Source organism: Rana temporaria, chromosome 3, assembly GCF_905171775.1.
Source record: "Rana temporaria chromosome 3, aRanTem1.1, whole genome shotgun sequence".
NCBI classification, from domain to species: Eukaryota; Metazoa; Chordata; class Amphibia; order Anura; family Ranidae; genus Rana; species Rana temporaria.
Genome location: NC_053491.1, coordinates 372730673 through 372744289, shown reverse-complemented (window position 1 = coordinate 372744289; position 13617 = coordinate 372730673). Strand labels below are relative to the sequence as shown.

The window sequence follows — 13617 nt, the reverse complement described above, 5'->3', positions numbered from 1 at the left end:
GAGAGCCAAAGAGGAACCTGAGAAGAGGAGGATCTGGGCTGCTCTGTGCAAAACCGCTGCACAGGGCAGGAAAATATAACATGTTTATTATTTTTATAGAAAGAAAAAACAAGACTTTACAATCACTTTCAGGATTTAAAGAAGAGTTGACCAAAATCCCTCCTGAGATGTGTACAAACCTGTAGCTAGATTCAGGTAGGCAGGCGTATGGTTGCGGCGGCGTAGTGTATCGTGTTTACACTACGCCGCCGTAAGTTAGCGAGGCAAGTACATGATTCACAAAGTACTTGCCTGCCAAGTTACGGCGGCGTAGCCTAAATCGGGCGGGCGTAAGCGCGCCTAATTCAAATCTAGCTGAGGGGGCGTGTTTTATGGTAATGGGGGGTGACCTTACGTGATTGACGTATTTTACGAACGGCGCATGCGCCGTCCGTGTACATATCCCAGTGTGCATTGCGGCAAAGTACGCCTCACTGTCCTATTGGTTTCAACGTAGACGTAAATGACGTAAATCCCTATTCACGGACGACTTACGCAAACGACGTAAAATTTTTGAATTTCGACGTGGGAACGACGGCCATACTTAACATTACTATTCCAGCTATTTGATGGAATAACTTTAGGCCTGATAATGCGTTACGTACACAGCGTATCTGTACAGCGTCGGCCGGGCGTACGTTCGTGAATAGGCGTATCTAGTGATTTACATATTCTACGCCGACCGCAATGGAAGCGCCACCTAGCGGTCAGCCTAAAAATTACACTTTAGGATACGACAGTGTAAGACACTTACGCCGCTCGTATCTGAGCCTAATTTAAGCGTATCTGGTTTCCAGAATACGCTTAAATTAGCGCCGGCGCACATTCAGACTTAGGCTAGCGTATCTACTGATACGCCAGCCTAAGTCTTTCTGAATCCACCTACTGGTCTCTAACTACAAGAAACATCTTACCTCTGTTCTTGCCAATAAGAGTTTTTCCACCAAGTACTAAGTCATGTTTTGCTTGGGGGATTCAAATACTTATATTACTCACTGAACTACAACTCAATTTATAAACATTCATATCGTGTTTTTTCTGGATTTTTGGTTGACATTCTGTCTCTATGACTTAAAATATACCTATGATAAAAAAAAAAAAAAAAAAAAAAAAAAAAAAAATTGGTTCATAAACCTCTTCTGTAACCGCTTGCCGACCAGCCGCCGCAGTTATATGGCGGAAGGTCGGCTCTGCTGGGCGAGATCACGTAGATCTACGTCATCTCGCCGTTCAGCCAATAGGGGCGCACGCACGCCCCCCGCTGCCGACGCGCGTGCCCGGCGGGCGGGATCACCGCCAGGCACCCGCGATCGCTCATTACAGAGCGAGAACCTGGGAGCTGTGTGTGTAAACACACAGCTCCCGGCCCTGTCAGGGGGAGAAATGCCAGATTGTCTGTTCATACAATGTATGAACAGCGATCTGTCATTTCCCCAAGTCAGTCCACCCCACCTTCAGTTTGAACACACCCAGGGAACATACTTAAGCCCTTTCTTGCCCCCTAGTGTTAACCCCTTCCCTGCCAGTGTCATTTTTATAGTAATCAATGCATTTTTATAGCACTGATCGCTATAAAAATGCCAATGGTCCCAAAAATGTGTCAAAAGTGTCCGCCATAAGGTCGCAGTACCAATAAAAATCGCCGATCGCCGCCATTACTAGTAAAAAAAAATATAAAAATGCCATAAAACTATCCCCTATTTTGTAAACGCTATAACTTTTGCACAAACCAATCAATAAAACGCTTATTGCGATTTTTTTTTTACGAAAAATATGTAGAAGAATACGTATCGGCCTAAACTTAGGAAATTTTTTTTTTTTAATATATATATTTTTGGGGGATATTTATTATAGAAAAAAGTAAAAAAATATTATTTTTTTTCAAGATTGTCGCTTTATTTTTGTCTAAACTAAAAACCGCAGAGGTGATCAAATACCACCAAAAGAAATCTCTATTTGTGGGAATAAAAGGACGCCAATTTTGTTTGGGAGCCACGTCGCACAACCGCGCAATTGTCAGTTAAAGCGACGCAGTGCCGAATCGCAAAAAGTGGCCTGGTCTTTGACCAGCAATATGGTCTGGGGCTGAAGTGGTTAAAGACATCTGTGATCATATTTGTTGAGAGTTTGGCTTTAACCACTTAAGGACCGCCTCCTGCACATATACGTCGGCAGAATGGCACGGCTGGGCACATGTACGTACAGGTACGTCTTGTACTATTACCCAGCTGTGGGTCGCGGGCATCAGCGCCCCCTTGTGGTTAACTCCCAAACTGCAACTGTCATTTTCACAGTAAACAATGCATTTTAAATGCATTTTTTGCTGTGACAATGGTCCCAAAAATGTGTCAAAATTGTCCGAAATGTCCGCCATAATGTCGCAGTCACGAAAAAAAAAAAAAAAAAAAAAATAATAATAATAAAAATGCAATAAAACTATCCCCTATTTTGTAAACGTTATAAATTTTGCACAAACCAACCGATAAACGCTTATTGCGATTTTCTTTACCAAAAATAGGTAGAAGAATACGTATCGGCCTAAACTGAGGGAAAATTTTTTTTTTTTATATATTTTTGGGGGATATTTATTATAGCAAAAAGTAAAAAATATTGCATTTTTTTCAAAATTGTCGCTCTATTTTTGTTTATAGCGCAAAAAAATAAAAACCACAGAGGTGATCAAATACCACCAAAAGAAAGCATTATTTGTGGGAAAAAAAGGACGCCAATTTTGTTTGGGAGCCACGTCGCACGACCGTGCAATTGTCAGTTAAAGTGACGCAGTGCCGAATCGCAAAAAGGGGCAAGATCCTTTAGCTGCATTTTTGTCCGGGTCTTAAGTGGTTAATTATACATTGCGTTCCCTTGTCGGAGTCTGATGCCATTATTTGCCTTTGTAATGGCCTCAGCATTTGGATTGTTCTTGAAACTCCAGTAAGGATAACTTGCCAATACGATCCATGAGAGTTATAAGAAATCAGCACTCACTAATTTAAAGCTTGTATAGGTTGTCTAGCAACTTTTCTTCCAAGCAATTTACTGTGTAAATAATATGCCATTTCCTGCTTCTGTGTTTTCAGTGGCATTATATGAATAAGTAGATGTGTTTGCTTTTGTTGTCCTGAGATACAAGTAAATCTCAGATTACAATGAAGAGTAGAGTAAAATATATATCTATTATTTAACTACTTCAGATCCACACTATAGCCGAAATACGGTTACAGCGCAGACCTAATTTGCCGGGAGGACGTCCATGGATTCTCGAGCGGCCTGTGCGCCCCCTTCAGGGTGTGCGTGGCGCACTCTGTGATCAGCAAGACTCGGCTCAATGAGACTCGACTGATCACAGATCGGAGTAAGGGGGTCGATCTTGACCCCTTACCACATGATCAGCTGTCAACCAATGACAGCTGATCATGTGATGTAAACAGAGCCGGTAATCGGCTATTCTTTCTCCTCACGCTGATAGTGTGAGGAAAAAAAAAAAAAAAGCAGATCACTGGCGGCTGTCAGAGGGACATCGGTTCCGATCAAGGAGAGCAGCCGCCTGCTCATCTGTACCACCTGCCAGTCCACAACAGTGCTGCCTACCAGTGCCACCCATCAGTGCCCACAGTGCTGCCCATCACTGCCACCCATCAGTGCTCATCAGTATCACCTACCAGTGGCCCCCCATCAGTGCCATCAGTGCCCCCCATTAGTGCCACCCATCAGTACCCATCAGGTGGGAGAATGGATGGACAGCCGCACTCCGCAAAGTCTTGTTGAAAAAAGACGTGCTCTTTATTGTAAAAAGGAAAAAATGCACAGCACACAACAGCATACAGTGAGCCATGACTAAGCATTAGTTGTTAATGCGAAACGCGTCAGCTGTCTATCCCACTGTATGCTGTTGTGTGCTGTGCATTTTTTCCTTTTTACAATAAAGAGCACGTCTTTTTTCAACAAGACTTTTTGGAGTGCGGCTGTCCATCCATTCTCCCACCTGCTTAATTCTATGCATTGCCAGCACCCACGTGATTCCTGAGTGGACATTGATTACCTGCCTGTGCTCACCTGGAGCGGCGGTCTCCCTACCTATCATCAGTACCCATCAGTGCAGCCTTATCAGCGCATATCAATGAAGGAGAAAAATTACCTGTTTGCAAAACTCAACACAAACTATGAAACATGATTTTTGGTAAAAAAAAAAAAATCGCAATAATCGTTTATCGGTTGGTTTGCGCAAAATTTATAGCGTTTACAAAATAGGGGATAGTTTTTTTGCATTTTTATTTTTTTTACTACTAATGGCGGCGATCAGCGATTTTTTTCGTGACTGCGACATTATGGCGGACACTTCGGACAATTTTGACACATTTTTGGGACAATTGTCATTTTCACAGCAAAAAATGCATTTAAATTGCATTGTTTATTGTGAAAATGACAGTTGCAGTTAACCACAGGGGGCGCTGTAGGAGTTAGGGTTTACTTTGTGTGTGTTTACTAGTGTAGGGGGGTGTGGCTGTAGGAATGACGTCATCGATCGTGTCTTCCCTATAAAGGGAATGACGCGATCGATGCGCCGACACAGTGAAGCACGGGGAAGCCGTGTTTACACACGGCTCTCCCCGTTCTTCAGCTCCGGGGAGCGACGGCGCGGCTAAAAACAAATAGCCGCGCCGTCGTCCCGGATCGCTCCCCGAGCGGACCCGACCTCCGCATGTACCGGGGGGGGGGTCCCGATCGGACCCCCCACCCACGTCTAGCAGAGGACGTACAGGTACGTACATGTGCCTGTCCGTGCCATTCTGCTGACGTATATGTACATGAGGAGGTCGGGAAGTGGTTAAAGTGCGTCGGCACTGAAAGCTGAAAATTGGTCTGGGCAGGAGGGGGGTTTAAGTGCACATTAAGGACATGGTTAAAGCCGACATTAATCTGCTTACATTTTTTTGTTCACTGGCTCCTCCTTTTCTCACTTATCAACATGCTAATGACATTTTTATATGAAACCTTTTTGTTTCCATTACATTTAATATTTTAGATTCAGTGCTATTATCACTGTGTCTCTGTGAATATCTATGCAATGCAGGGTAATCACGGCTGCTGGGAGGGGCTGGCAGGGTGTGAAAACATTACAGCACCCTGCATCAGTACTCCTCTCAAGAACCCGCAACCAAGCAGTGGGTTGGCTCTTGGGAGGAGTTATGCAAATATCAAAATGGCTTGAAGGGTGGATGTCAGTCTTGAGGAGTGTGTGTTCCTGAGCAGGCTGTATTTACATACAGATCATGCTAGGTAATGCCCACACGTGATGCTGTGCCTCCATGATTAAAAGAGATAAAATGCAACTACGGTAATTAAAGTGTAAGTAATCCCCCCTATTGTTTTCAGTCAAGAAAGCTGCTATCTTTGCCTCTGTTTATTTTACAACTGCCCTGATGCTGCACATGCGATCAGTTATGACACCAGCCATTGGATGGTTTGACAGCTTGGTTGAGAGCACAACCAATGAGAAGTGTTACATTTATGGCACGTGCCGGAAATGAAACCGTTTTATGAATGGGTTTACTTCCGCTTTAAAAAGGAGCCGGCCAAGGACAGTCAGGCTGGGGGGAAAGGAGCTAGAGGATGCCAGATGTAATCCAGATAGGAAATGATGCAGGATCTATAAGACTTGCTGCAGCTTCAGTGTGCAGTAAAATTTTGAGAAAGTAATATCAGTAGAGGAGCCTGTACAACTGTGCAAGTTGTAAAGGAAAAAATGTTTTGCCTAAAATTAATGTCTGGAAGGTAGACAGAATAGTGCAATGATTCTGTTAAAAAACGAGTAAATACCTAATAAATTCCTTCATCTATATCACCTCCGGCGTTTTAGTGTCTGTTCTCTCATTCACTTCCTGGTTTGCGGCGCTCATTCATGTAAAAACTACATTTCCCAGTATGCATTGCGGCACGCCCAGTAATTCACACCTCCTTGAAGTCTGTGCGGCTGGACGCTCCTAGAGAGCGTCCTGCCGCACAGATGTAGTTCCCAGGAGGGGGTGAGCACGTTACTGACCACTGCAGTAAAGCTTCCCTTCATGTTGGTGAGTAAAATCAGACAAGCAGGAAGTGAACAGAACAGAGAAGAAATAGAGCAACTTCGTAGCAAAAACGAACAATGAGGAAGTGAAAAGAGGAATGTCTGCAGGTAAAGGATGCCTATTATGAAAAAAAAAAGAAATTTATTTTAAAACCCCTTTAACCACTTGCTTACTGGGCACATAAACCCCCTTCGTGCCCAGGCGAAATTTCAGTTTCCGGCACTGTGCCGCTTTAACTGACATTTGCGCGGTCGTGCGACGTGGCTCCCAAACAAAATTGACGTCCTTTTTCCCCCACAAATAGAGCTTTTTGGGGGTATTTGATCACCTCTGCGGTTTTAATTTTTTACTTGTTGCTATAATAAATATCCCAATTTAAAAAAAAAAAATAAAAAAAAAAAATAAATGTTTTCTCAGTTAAGGCCGATACGTATTTTTCGATGTATTTTTGTAAAAAAAAAAAAAAACGCAATAAGCGACTGGTTTGCGCAAAATTTATAGCGCCTACAAAATGGGGAACTGAATTATGATTTTTTGTTTTACTAGTAATGGCAGCGATCTGCGATTTTTATTGGGACTACGATATTGCGGCGGACGTATCGAACACTTTTGACACAAATTTGGGACCATTCACATTTATACAGCGATCAGTGCTATAAAAATGCACTAATTACTGTATAAATGTGACTGGCAGGGAAGGGGTTAACGCTAGGGGGTGAGGAAGGAGTTAAATGTGTAACCTGGGTGTGTTCTAACTGTGTGGGGGGAGGGGGTGACTGGGGGAGGTGACCGATGCTGTGTCCCTTTGTACAAGGGACACAGATCGGTCTCCTCTCCTCTGACAGGACGTGGAGCTGTGTGTTTACACACAGAGCTCCACGTCCCTGCTGTGTTCCCGACGATCGCGTGTACCCGGCGGACATCGCGGCCGCCAGGTACACGCATCGGCTCCCCAGCGATGCGCCGGGACAGTGTTTACCCGCTGCGCGACCCCCAGCGGTGCGCGCGGGTAATGTAAACAATAGGACGTCTAAAGACGTCCACTCGGCACTTGAGAGCCGCGCTGTTGACGTCTTTTGTCAATAGCGCGGGTCTCAAGTGGTTAAGGGCAAGGTGCAGGTGGGCAGGTGGTTTTATCTTAATGCATTAGGAAGATAAAAAAAATTATACGTGCAGCAGCCCCCCCTGAGCCCCCTAATACTTATCTGAGCCCATTTTTATCCAGCAATGTTGCAGGAGTGTCTCAGCTGCCCAAGACTTCATTCATCATTGGCTGAGACATCAGCGTGGCACGATTGACTCCCGCTGCTGTCAAAGTCAGTCAACCAGCCAATCAGGAGAGAGAGGGGCGGGGCCGGGTCATCGCACTGTGTCTGTATGGAGGGAGGGGCCAGGAGAGCCAAAGAGGGACCCGTGAAGAGGAGGATCCAGGCCACTCTGTGCAAAACCAACTGCACAGTTTTTTTTTTTTTTTTAAATAACAAACAAGGAAGGACTACAATTACAATCACTTTAAATGTTAATACGAAGATGGTGCACATGGAAAAAGCACAATGCACCAAGGCCCAAAGAAAGTTCTCACCTCTTTCCTGCAGCTTTTCCAGAAGATCCTGTCTCGATTCATCTTCATTCACCCGAGTATCCTCCTCCACGGGATCAGGTCGGGCTGTGGTCTTTCTGGATCGGGACTTTGCCTCTTTTACCACCTTCTGGGGTTTCACTTCACTGGCGGCAGACTGGGCACTGGACTCATTGGTGACCTCAGACCTGCCTCTAACCTCCACTGATGCTTTGCCCTCACTAAGCCTTGACCTGGAGCTTGTGTCGCTAGAGTTGGGTCTGGAGTTGTCAGATTCAGTGTCATCACAAGTTTCTCCAACTGACAAAATATGGATTTTGTACTCCAAGTCCTGAGTGTCAGAATGAAGGAAGGCAGCTGGACCATCAATTCCTGCAGCAGTAAAAGGAAAAAAAAAAAAAAAAAAAAAAGGGAGTGAGAGCATGTTCATTTAAAGCAGAACTAAACTGCATCTGGGCACCACAACCCAAAAAACAATATTCAATTCATATTTAAAGTGATTGTAAACAATCACCTTGTAAAACAAATCATTCTGTTTAAAATAGAAATTCAATTCAAAATATTTTTGTATAGATATAAAAAAAAAAAAAAAAAAAAAAAACATTATAGATACATTTTTTCCTATTTTATACGGGGGGGGGGGGGAGGGAGAGAGAGAGAGAGAGAGAGAGAGAGAGAGAGAGAGAGAGAGAGAGAGAGAGAGAGAGAGAGAGAGAGAGAGAAACACTCACTGAGCGCTTTCCAGTGAAAGACGGGGGGGGGGGGGGGGGTGAGGACAAGTATGATCATTGAAGGAGAGTAAACCGAGTTCCCAGCAGAGCTAGACGGCGCTCCCCTCCGACGGCAGCGATCAAGTAAGGAGGCTCCACGCTCTAGAAGACACGGGACTTCACCTCCAGGCTGAACAGGCAGTGGCAATCTTGGAGCGTTTCTAGATGGATGAGCTGTGGGCATAGGGGATGACGGACCGGAGGCCGTCCAAGGCATCATTCGTTGTGCATCCTCCTCCTCTCTCGGCATTGATGCTCAGCCTCAGGGACCTCTGCTCCTTGGGCTTCTTGCTGCTGAGCTTTCCCCCAGCGTTCTTGCTCTGCTCGTAGCTGTCCTCGTCTGCTCTAAGTCTCCCGGCCAATCGGGTCACAGGACCCACTTCCTGATTGGCCGGGAGATGAAACAGGCAGACAATAGCGAATATTAATTCACTATTGTCACACAACTGGGTGGGCTTGGGGCGCAGTGCTGTGCACCCCAAGCCCACCCTTTAAGCCAATTAAAGCCTGAGGCAAAAAAAAAAAAAACATTGAAATCCATGCATGTAGATTAGGGGCCAGGCGCATGGATTAGGGGAGGGGGGGCAGGCTGTCACTGCATTTTACTCTCCTTTTACAGAGCCAAGCCTCCTGACACCCCAGAAATGTTACAGCCAACATATTGAACATCTGTCTACTGAAGGATCTATAACAAGATCTTACCATCCAAGATGACATCTGAACAGACAGAACGAGGAGTCTGACACTGCATCAGAGGCGCATGCTCCTCACTTTTCCTGGATTTAGGTCTCCGTTGTCTGGCGTCTTGGTTTGGCTGTACCATAAGCACCTCTTGCCTCTTTCTCCTCTGCTTCTGTTCCAGCAGAACCCTCTAGAGAGGTAGAAGTGGAGAAAAGAAGACCATCAATGAGATAGCAATGTTCCTACAAGAGTGGATTCACCTGAGACCCCGCATCTCATAGATCAGGGATCCTCAAACTAAGACCCTCCAGTTGTTGTAGAACTACACATCCCAGGAGGCATTGTAAAACTCTGACATTCAGACATTACTGGGCATGATGGGAATTGTAGTTCCTGAACAACTGGAGGGCCGTAGTTTGAAGACCCATGTCATAGATAATGCTTGTAGTAAAAACAATCAAAATCATGAAACGTTTTGCAAAAATATGTAATTTTTATAAGAAAAAAAAAAATTACAAAACAACAAGATGGTTACATAGTATCAAAATATGATCACTTCCCCCCCATGGCAGTTAGGGGGCCAGTTAATTTACCTTCCATGCCAGTAAAGCCTTTGTTGCTGCTGTCTGACCTACCTGGTTATGTAGTTTAAGCTGTCGCAGTCTCCCATTTTCATCATCGAGGATACTGCAATAAAATAAATAACACAAAATCTGCAATTATACCACTGGGCTTTTAAAGGAAAGGAGTAGTGACTTGCTGGTAACACGAGCTAAGGAAAGAACTAGGCAGGTTTGAACATCTGGGTCAGTGGTAACATGTGAACGCCTGATGGCTGAGAGAGTGACAGAGAAGTTCCTCAGAAGGCAGGAAACTTGTAGAATAGATTAGTAGTACAGAACAGGAAGGATGAATAAGAGGCATGCAGTGTGGGGTGTTAGAGCAGAACATGCTGAGTAGGCAGGTGTGAGTTGTATGTATGGAATATGTATGTGGCTGAGTTTTGGAAGATGGTAAAAACCAAAAGGAAAGGAAAAAAGGAACTCACATTTCTGTACGTAGCATTCCTGCACCCCCAAAACTCTATGTGGGTCTATTGCTGCACCCCCCAGCCCAGTATGCCTACTACCCTTGCACCTCTTCTTCACTCTACTCCTTTATCCAGTACTAGGACACCCAAATATTCTGAATTCCCTAGACTGATTCCTCCTGCAACCCCAGAACCCCGAGTTCCTGTACACACTCCCCCCGAATCCTTTCTCTTGTACCTCCTATACCAAGTGCTACCACACTCCCCATACCGCTTTTTCCTCCATACTAGTGCTTCTGCACCCAGTGTTATTGTACTTCCAATACCCGTTGCTTCTGTACTCCCTTATAGCCATTGCTTCTGTAGCCCCTGTACCTTCTACACCCAGTCCTCCTATATCCATGATACTGTACCCCCCTGTACACCTAGTATTACTGTACCTAGTGCTTCTATATCTCCCACACCAAGTGCTCCTGTACCTAGTACTTCTATATACCCTACATCTAGTGCTCCTGTACCTGTTTTTTTTATATCTCCTACACCTAGTGCTTCAGTATCCAGTGGCTCTATCTCCTACACCTAGTACTACTGTTCCTGGTGCTTCTATAGCTCTTACACCTAGTGCTCCTGTACCCAGCGCTTTTAGATCGCCTACACTTAGTGCTCCTGTACCTAGTGCTTTTATATCGCCTACACCTAATTCTCTTGTACCCAGCGCTTCTATATCTCCTACACCTAGTGCTCCTGTACCTAGTGCTTCTATATCTCCTACACCTAATCCTCTTGTACCCAGTGATTTTATATCTTCTACACCTAGTGCTCCTGTACATAGTGCTTCTATATCTCCTACACCTAATCCTCTTGTACCTAGTGCTTCTATATCTCTTACATCTATTGCTCCTCTACTCTGTATTTCTATACCTCCTACACCTAGTGCCCGTGTACTCAGTGCCTTTATATCTTCTACACCTAGTGCTCCTGTACCCAGTGCTTCTACATCTCCATCTCCTACACCTAATGCTCTTGTACCGGTTGCTTCTATATCTCATACACCTATTGTTCCTGCACCCAGTGCTTCTATATCTCCTACACCTAATCCTCTTTTATCCAATGCTTCTATATCTCCTACATGTTGTACTCCTTTACCCGATGCTTCTGTATCTCCTACACCTAATGCTCCTGTACCCAGTGATTTTATATCTTCTGCACCTAGTGCTCCTGTACTTAATGTTTTCATGTCTCCTACACCTAGTGTTCCTGTACCTAGAGCATCTCTATCTCCCACACCTAATACTCTTGTACCCAGTGTGTCTATATCTCTTACATTTATTGCTCCTGTACCCAGTGTTTCTATATCTCCTACACCTATTGCCCCTTGTACCCAGTGCTTTTATATCTTCTACACCCTATTCTCTTGTACCTGGTGCTTCTATAGCACCTACATCTAGTGCTCCTGTACCCAGGGCTTCTATATCTTCTGCACAAAGTGCTTCTAGATCTCCTACACCTAATGCTCTTGTACCCAGTACTTCTATATTTCATACACCTAGTGTTCCTGTACACAATGCTTCTAGATTTGCTACAACTAGTGCTCCTTTACCCGATGCTTATATATCTCCTACACCCAGTTCTCTTGTCCTGTACCTCCGTATACCCAGTGCTCTTGTCCCGTACCCCCTTATACTCAGTGCTCTTGCCCCATACCCCCTTATACTCAGTGCTCTTGTCCTGTACCCCCTTATACTCAGTGCTCTTGCCCCGTACCCCCTTATACTCAGTGCTCTTGTCCTGTACCTCCGTATACCCAGTGCTCTTGTCCCGTACCTCCGTATACCCAGTGCTCTTGTCCCATACCCCCTTATACACAGTGCTCTTGCCCCGTACCCCCTTATACTCAGTGCTCTTGTGCCATAACCCCTTATACTCAGTGCTCTTGCCCCGTACCCCCTTATACTCAGTGCTCTTGCCCCGTACCCCCTTATACACAGTGCTCTTGCCCCGTACCCCCTTATACTCAGTGCTCTTGCCCCGTACCCCCTTATACTCAGTGCTCTTGCCCCGTACCCCCTTATACACAGTGCTCTTGCCCCGTACCCCCTTATACTCAGTGCTCTTGCCCCGTACCCCCTTATACTCAGTGCTCTTGCCCTGTACCCCCTTATACTCAGTGCTCTTGTGCCATACCCCCTCATTCTCAGTGCTCTTGTCCCATACCCCCTCATACTCAGTGCTCTTGCCCCATACCCCCTTATACTCAGTGCTCTTGCCCCATACCCCCTTATACTCAGTGCTCTTGCCCCATACCCCCTTATACTCAGTGCTCTTGCCCCATACCCCCTTATACTCAGTGCTCTTGCCCCATACCCCCTTGTGCTCTTGTGCCATACCCACTTATGCTCAGTGCTCTTGTGCCATACCCACTTATGCTCAGTGCTCTTGTGCCATAACGCCTTATACTCAGTGCTCTTGCCCCGTACCCCCTTATACGCAGTGCTCTTGCCCCGTACCCCCTTATACTCAGTGCTCTTGCCCCGTACCCCCTTATAATCAGTGCTCTTGTGCCATACCCCCTTATACTCAGTGCTCTTGTGCCATACCCTCTTATACTCAGTCCTTTTGTGCCATACCCCTTTATACTCAGTGCTCTTGTGCCATACCCCCTTATACTCAGTGCTCTTGTGCCATACCCCCTTATACTCAGTGCTCTTGTGCCATACCCCCTCATTCTCAGTGCTCTTGTCCCATACCCCCTCATACTCAGTGCTCTTGTGCCATACCCACTTATACTCAGTGCTCTTGTGCCATACCCCCTCATTCTCAGTGCTCTTGTCCCATACCTCCTTATAATCAGTGCTCTTGTCCTGTGCCTCCTTTTACCCTGCGCTTTACTTTAAATCTCTGTCCTGTGCCATTTGCCCCTGTACCTCTTGTACACAGTACTCCTGTACCCCCCTTACTTGCACCTCATACACCCCGTGGCCCCTCCTCCCGTACCCCTGTACATTCTTTTGTACCCATTGTTTCCGCTACCCCACCCCATACCCGATTCCGGGGCTCCCATCTCCGCTGGGCTCCATCCTGCACTCTGCGACCAGACTCAGGTATCTTAGCAACCAGCCAGACAACGGCACCAACCAGTGTCCCGCCCTCCCATTGGCAGCCGCTGCAGCAGAGTCAGACGCTATAGGCTGAGGCAGTGAGTCAGCGTCCCGGGGGGCGGAGCCGGCGCCGAGAAATGAGGGGAGGTGGGAGCACCGGTGTTAGGAGGGAATTCTGCACCCCCCTGTGTGCCCACTGAGTATGCGCCGCTTCATCACATTACAGTCCACTGATCGTGACGTGGCCGGGGAAGGAGCCGAGCATACAGCAATTAACCAATCACCTACCGGGCAGATGTACAGTTCTACCAGGAGGCTAATGAACTGTGTGATCACATCTTCCTATCTGTCA

The 13617-nt window shown here is 45.9% G+C and overlaps 1 protein-coding gene across 1 annotated transcript in view; it reads right to left on the bottom strand.

The window, feature by feature from the left end:
• The window catches only part of LOC120932803 (tubby-related protein 3-like), a 34021-nt gene extending 20687 nt beyond the window's left edge, over positions 1-13334 (bottom strand). The window contains exons 1-4 of the mRNA XM_040345535.1: positions 13210-13334; positions 9773-9824; positions 9159-9327; positions 7690-8058 (exon numbers count right to left, since the gene is read on the bottom strand). Coding sequence (XP_040201469.1) covers positions 7690-8058; positions 9159-9327; positions 9773-9824; positions 13210-13244 — 625 coding nt within the window. The 5' untranslated portion in view covers positions 13245-13334. The remainder of the gene's footprint in view (positions 1-7689; positions 8059-9158; positions 9328-9772; positions 9825-13209) is intronic.
• Between the last annotated feature and the right edge of the window lie 283 nt (positions 13335-13617).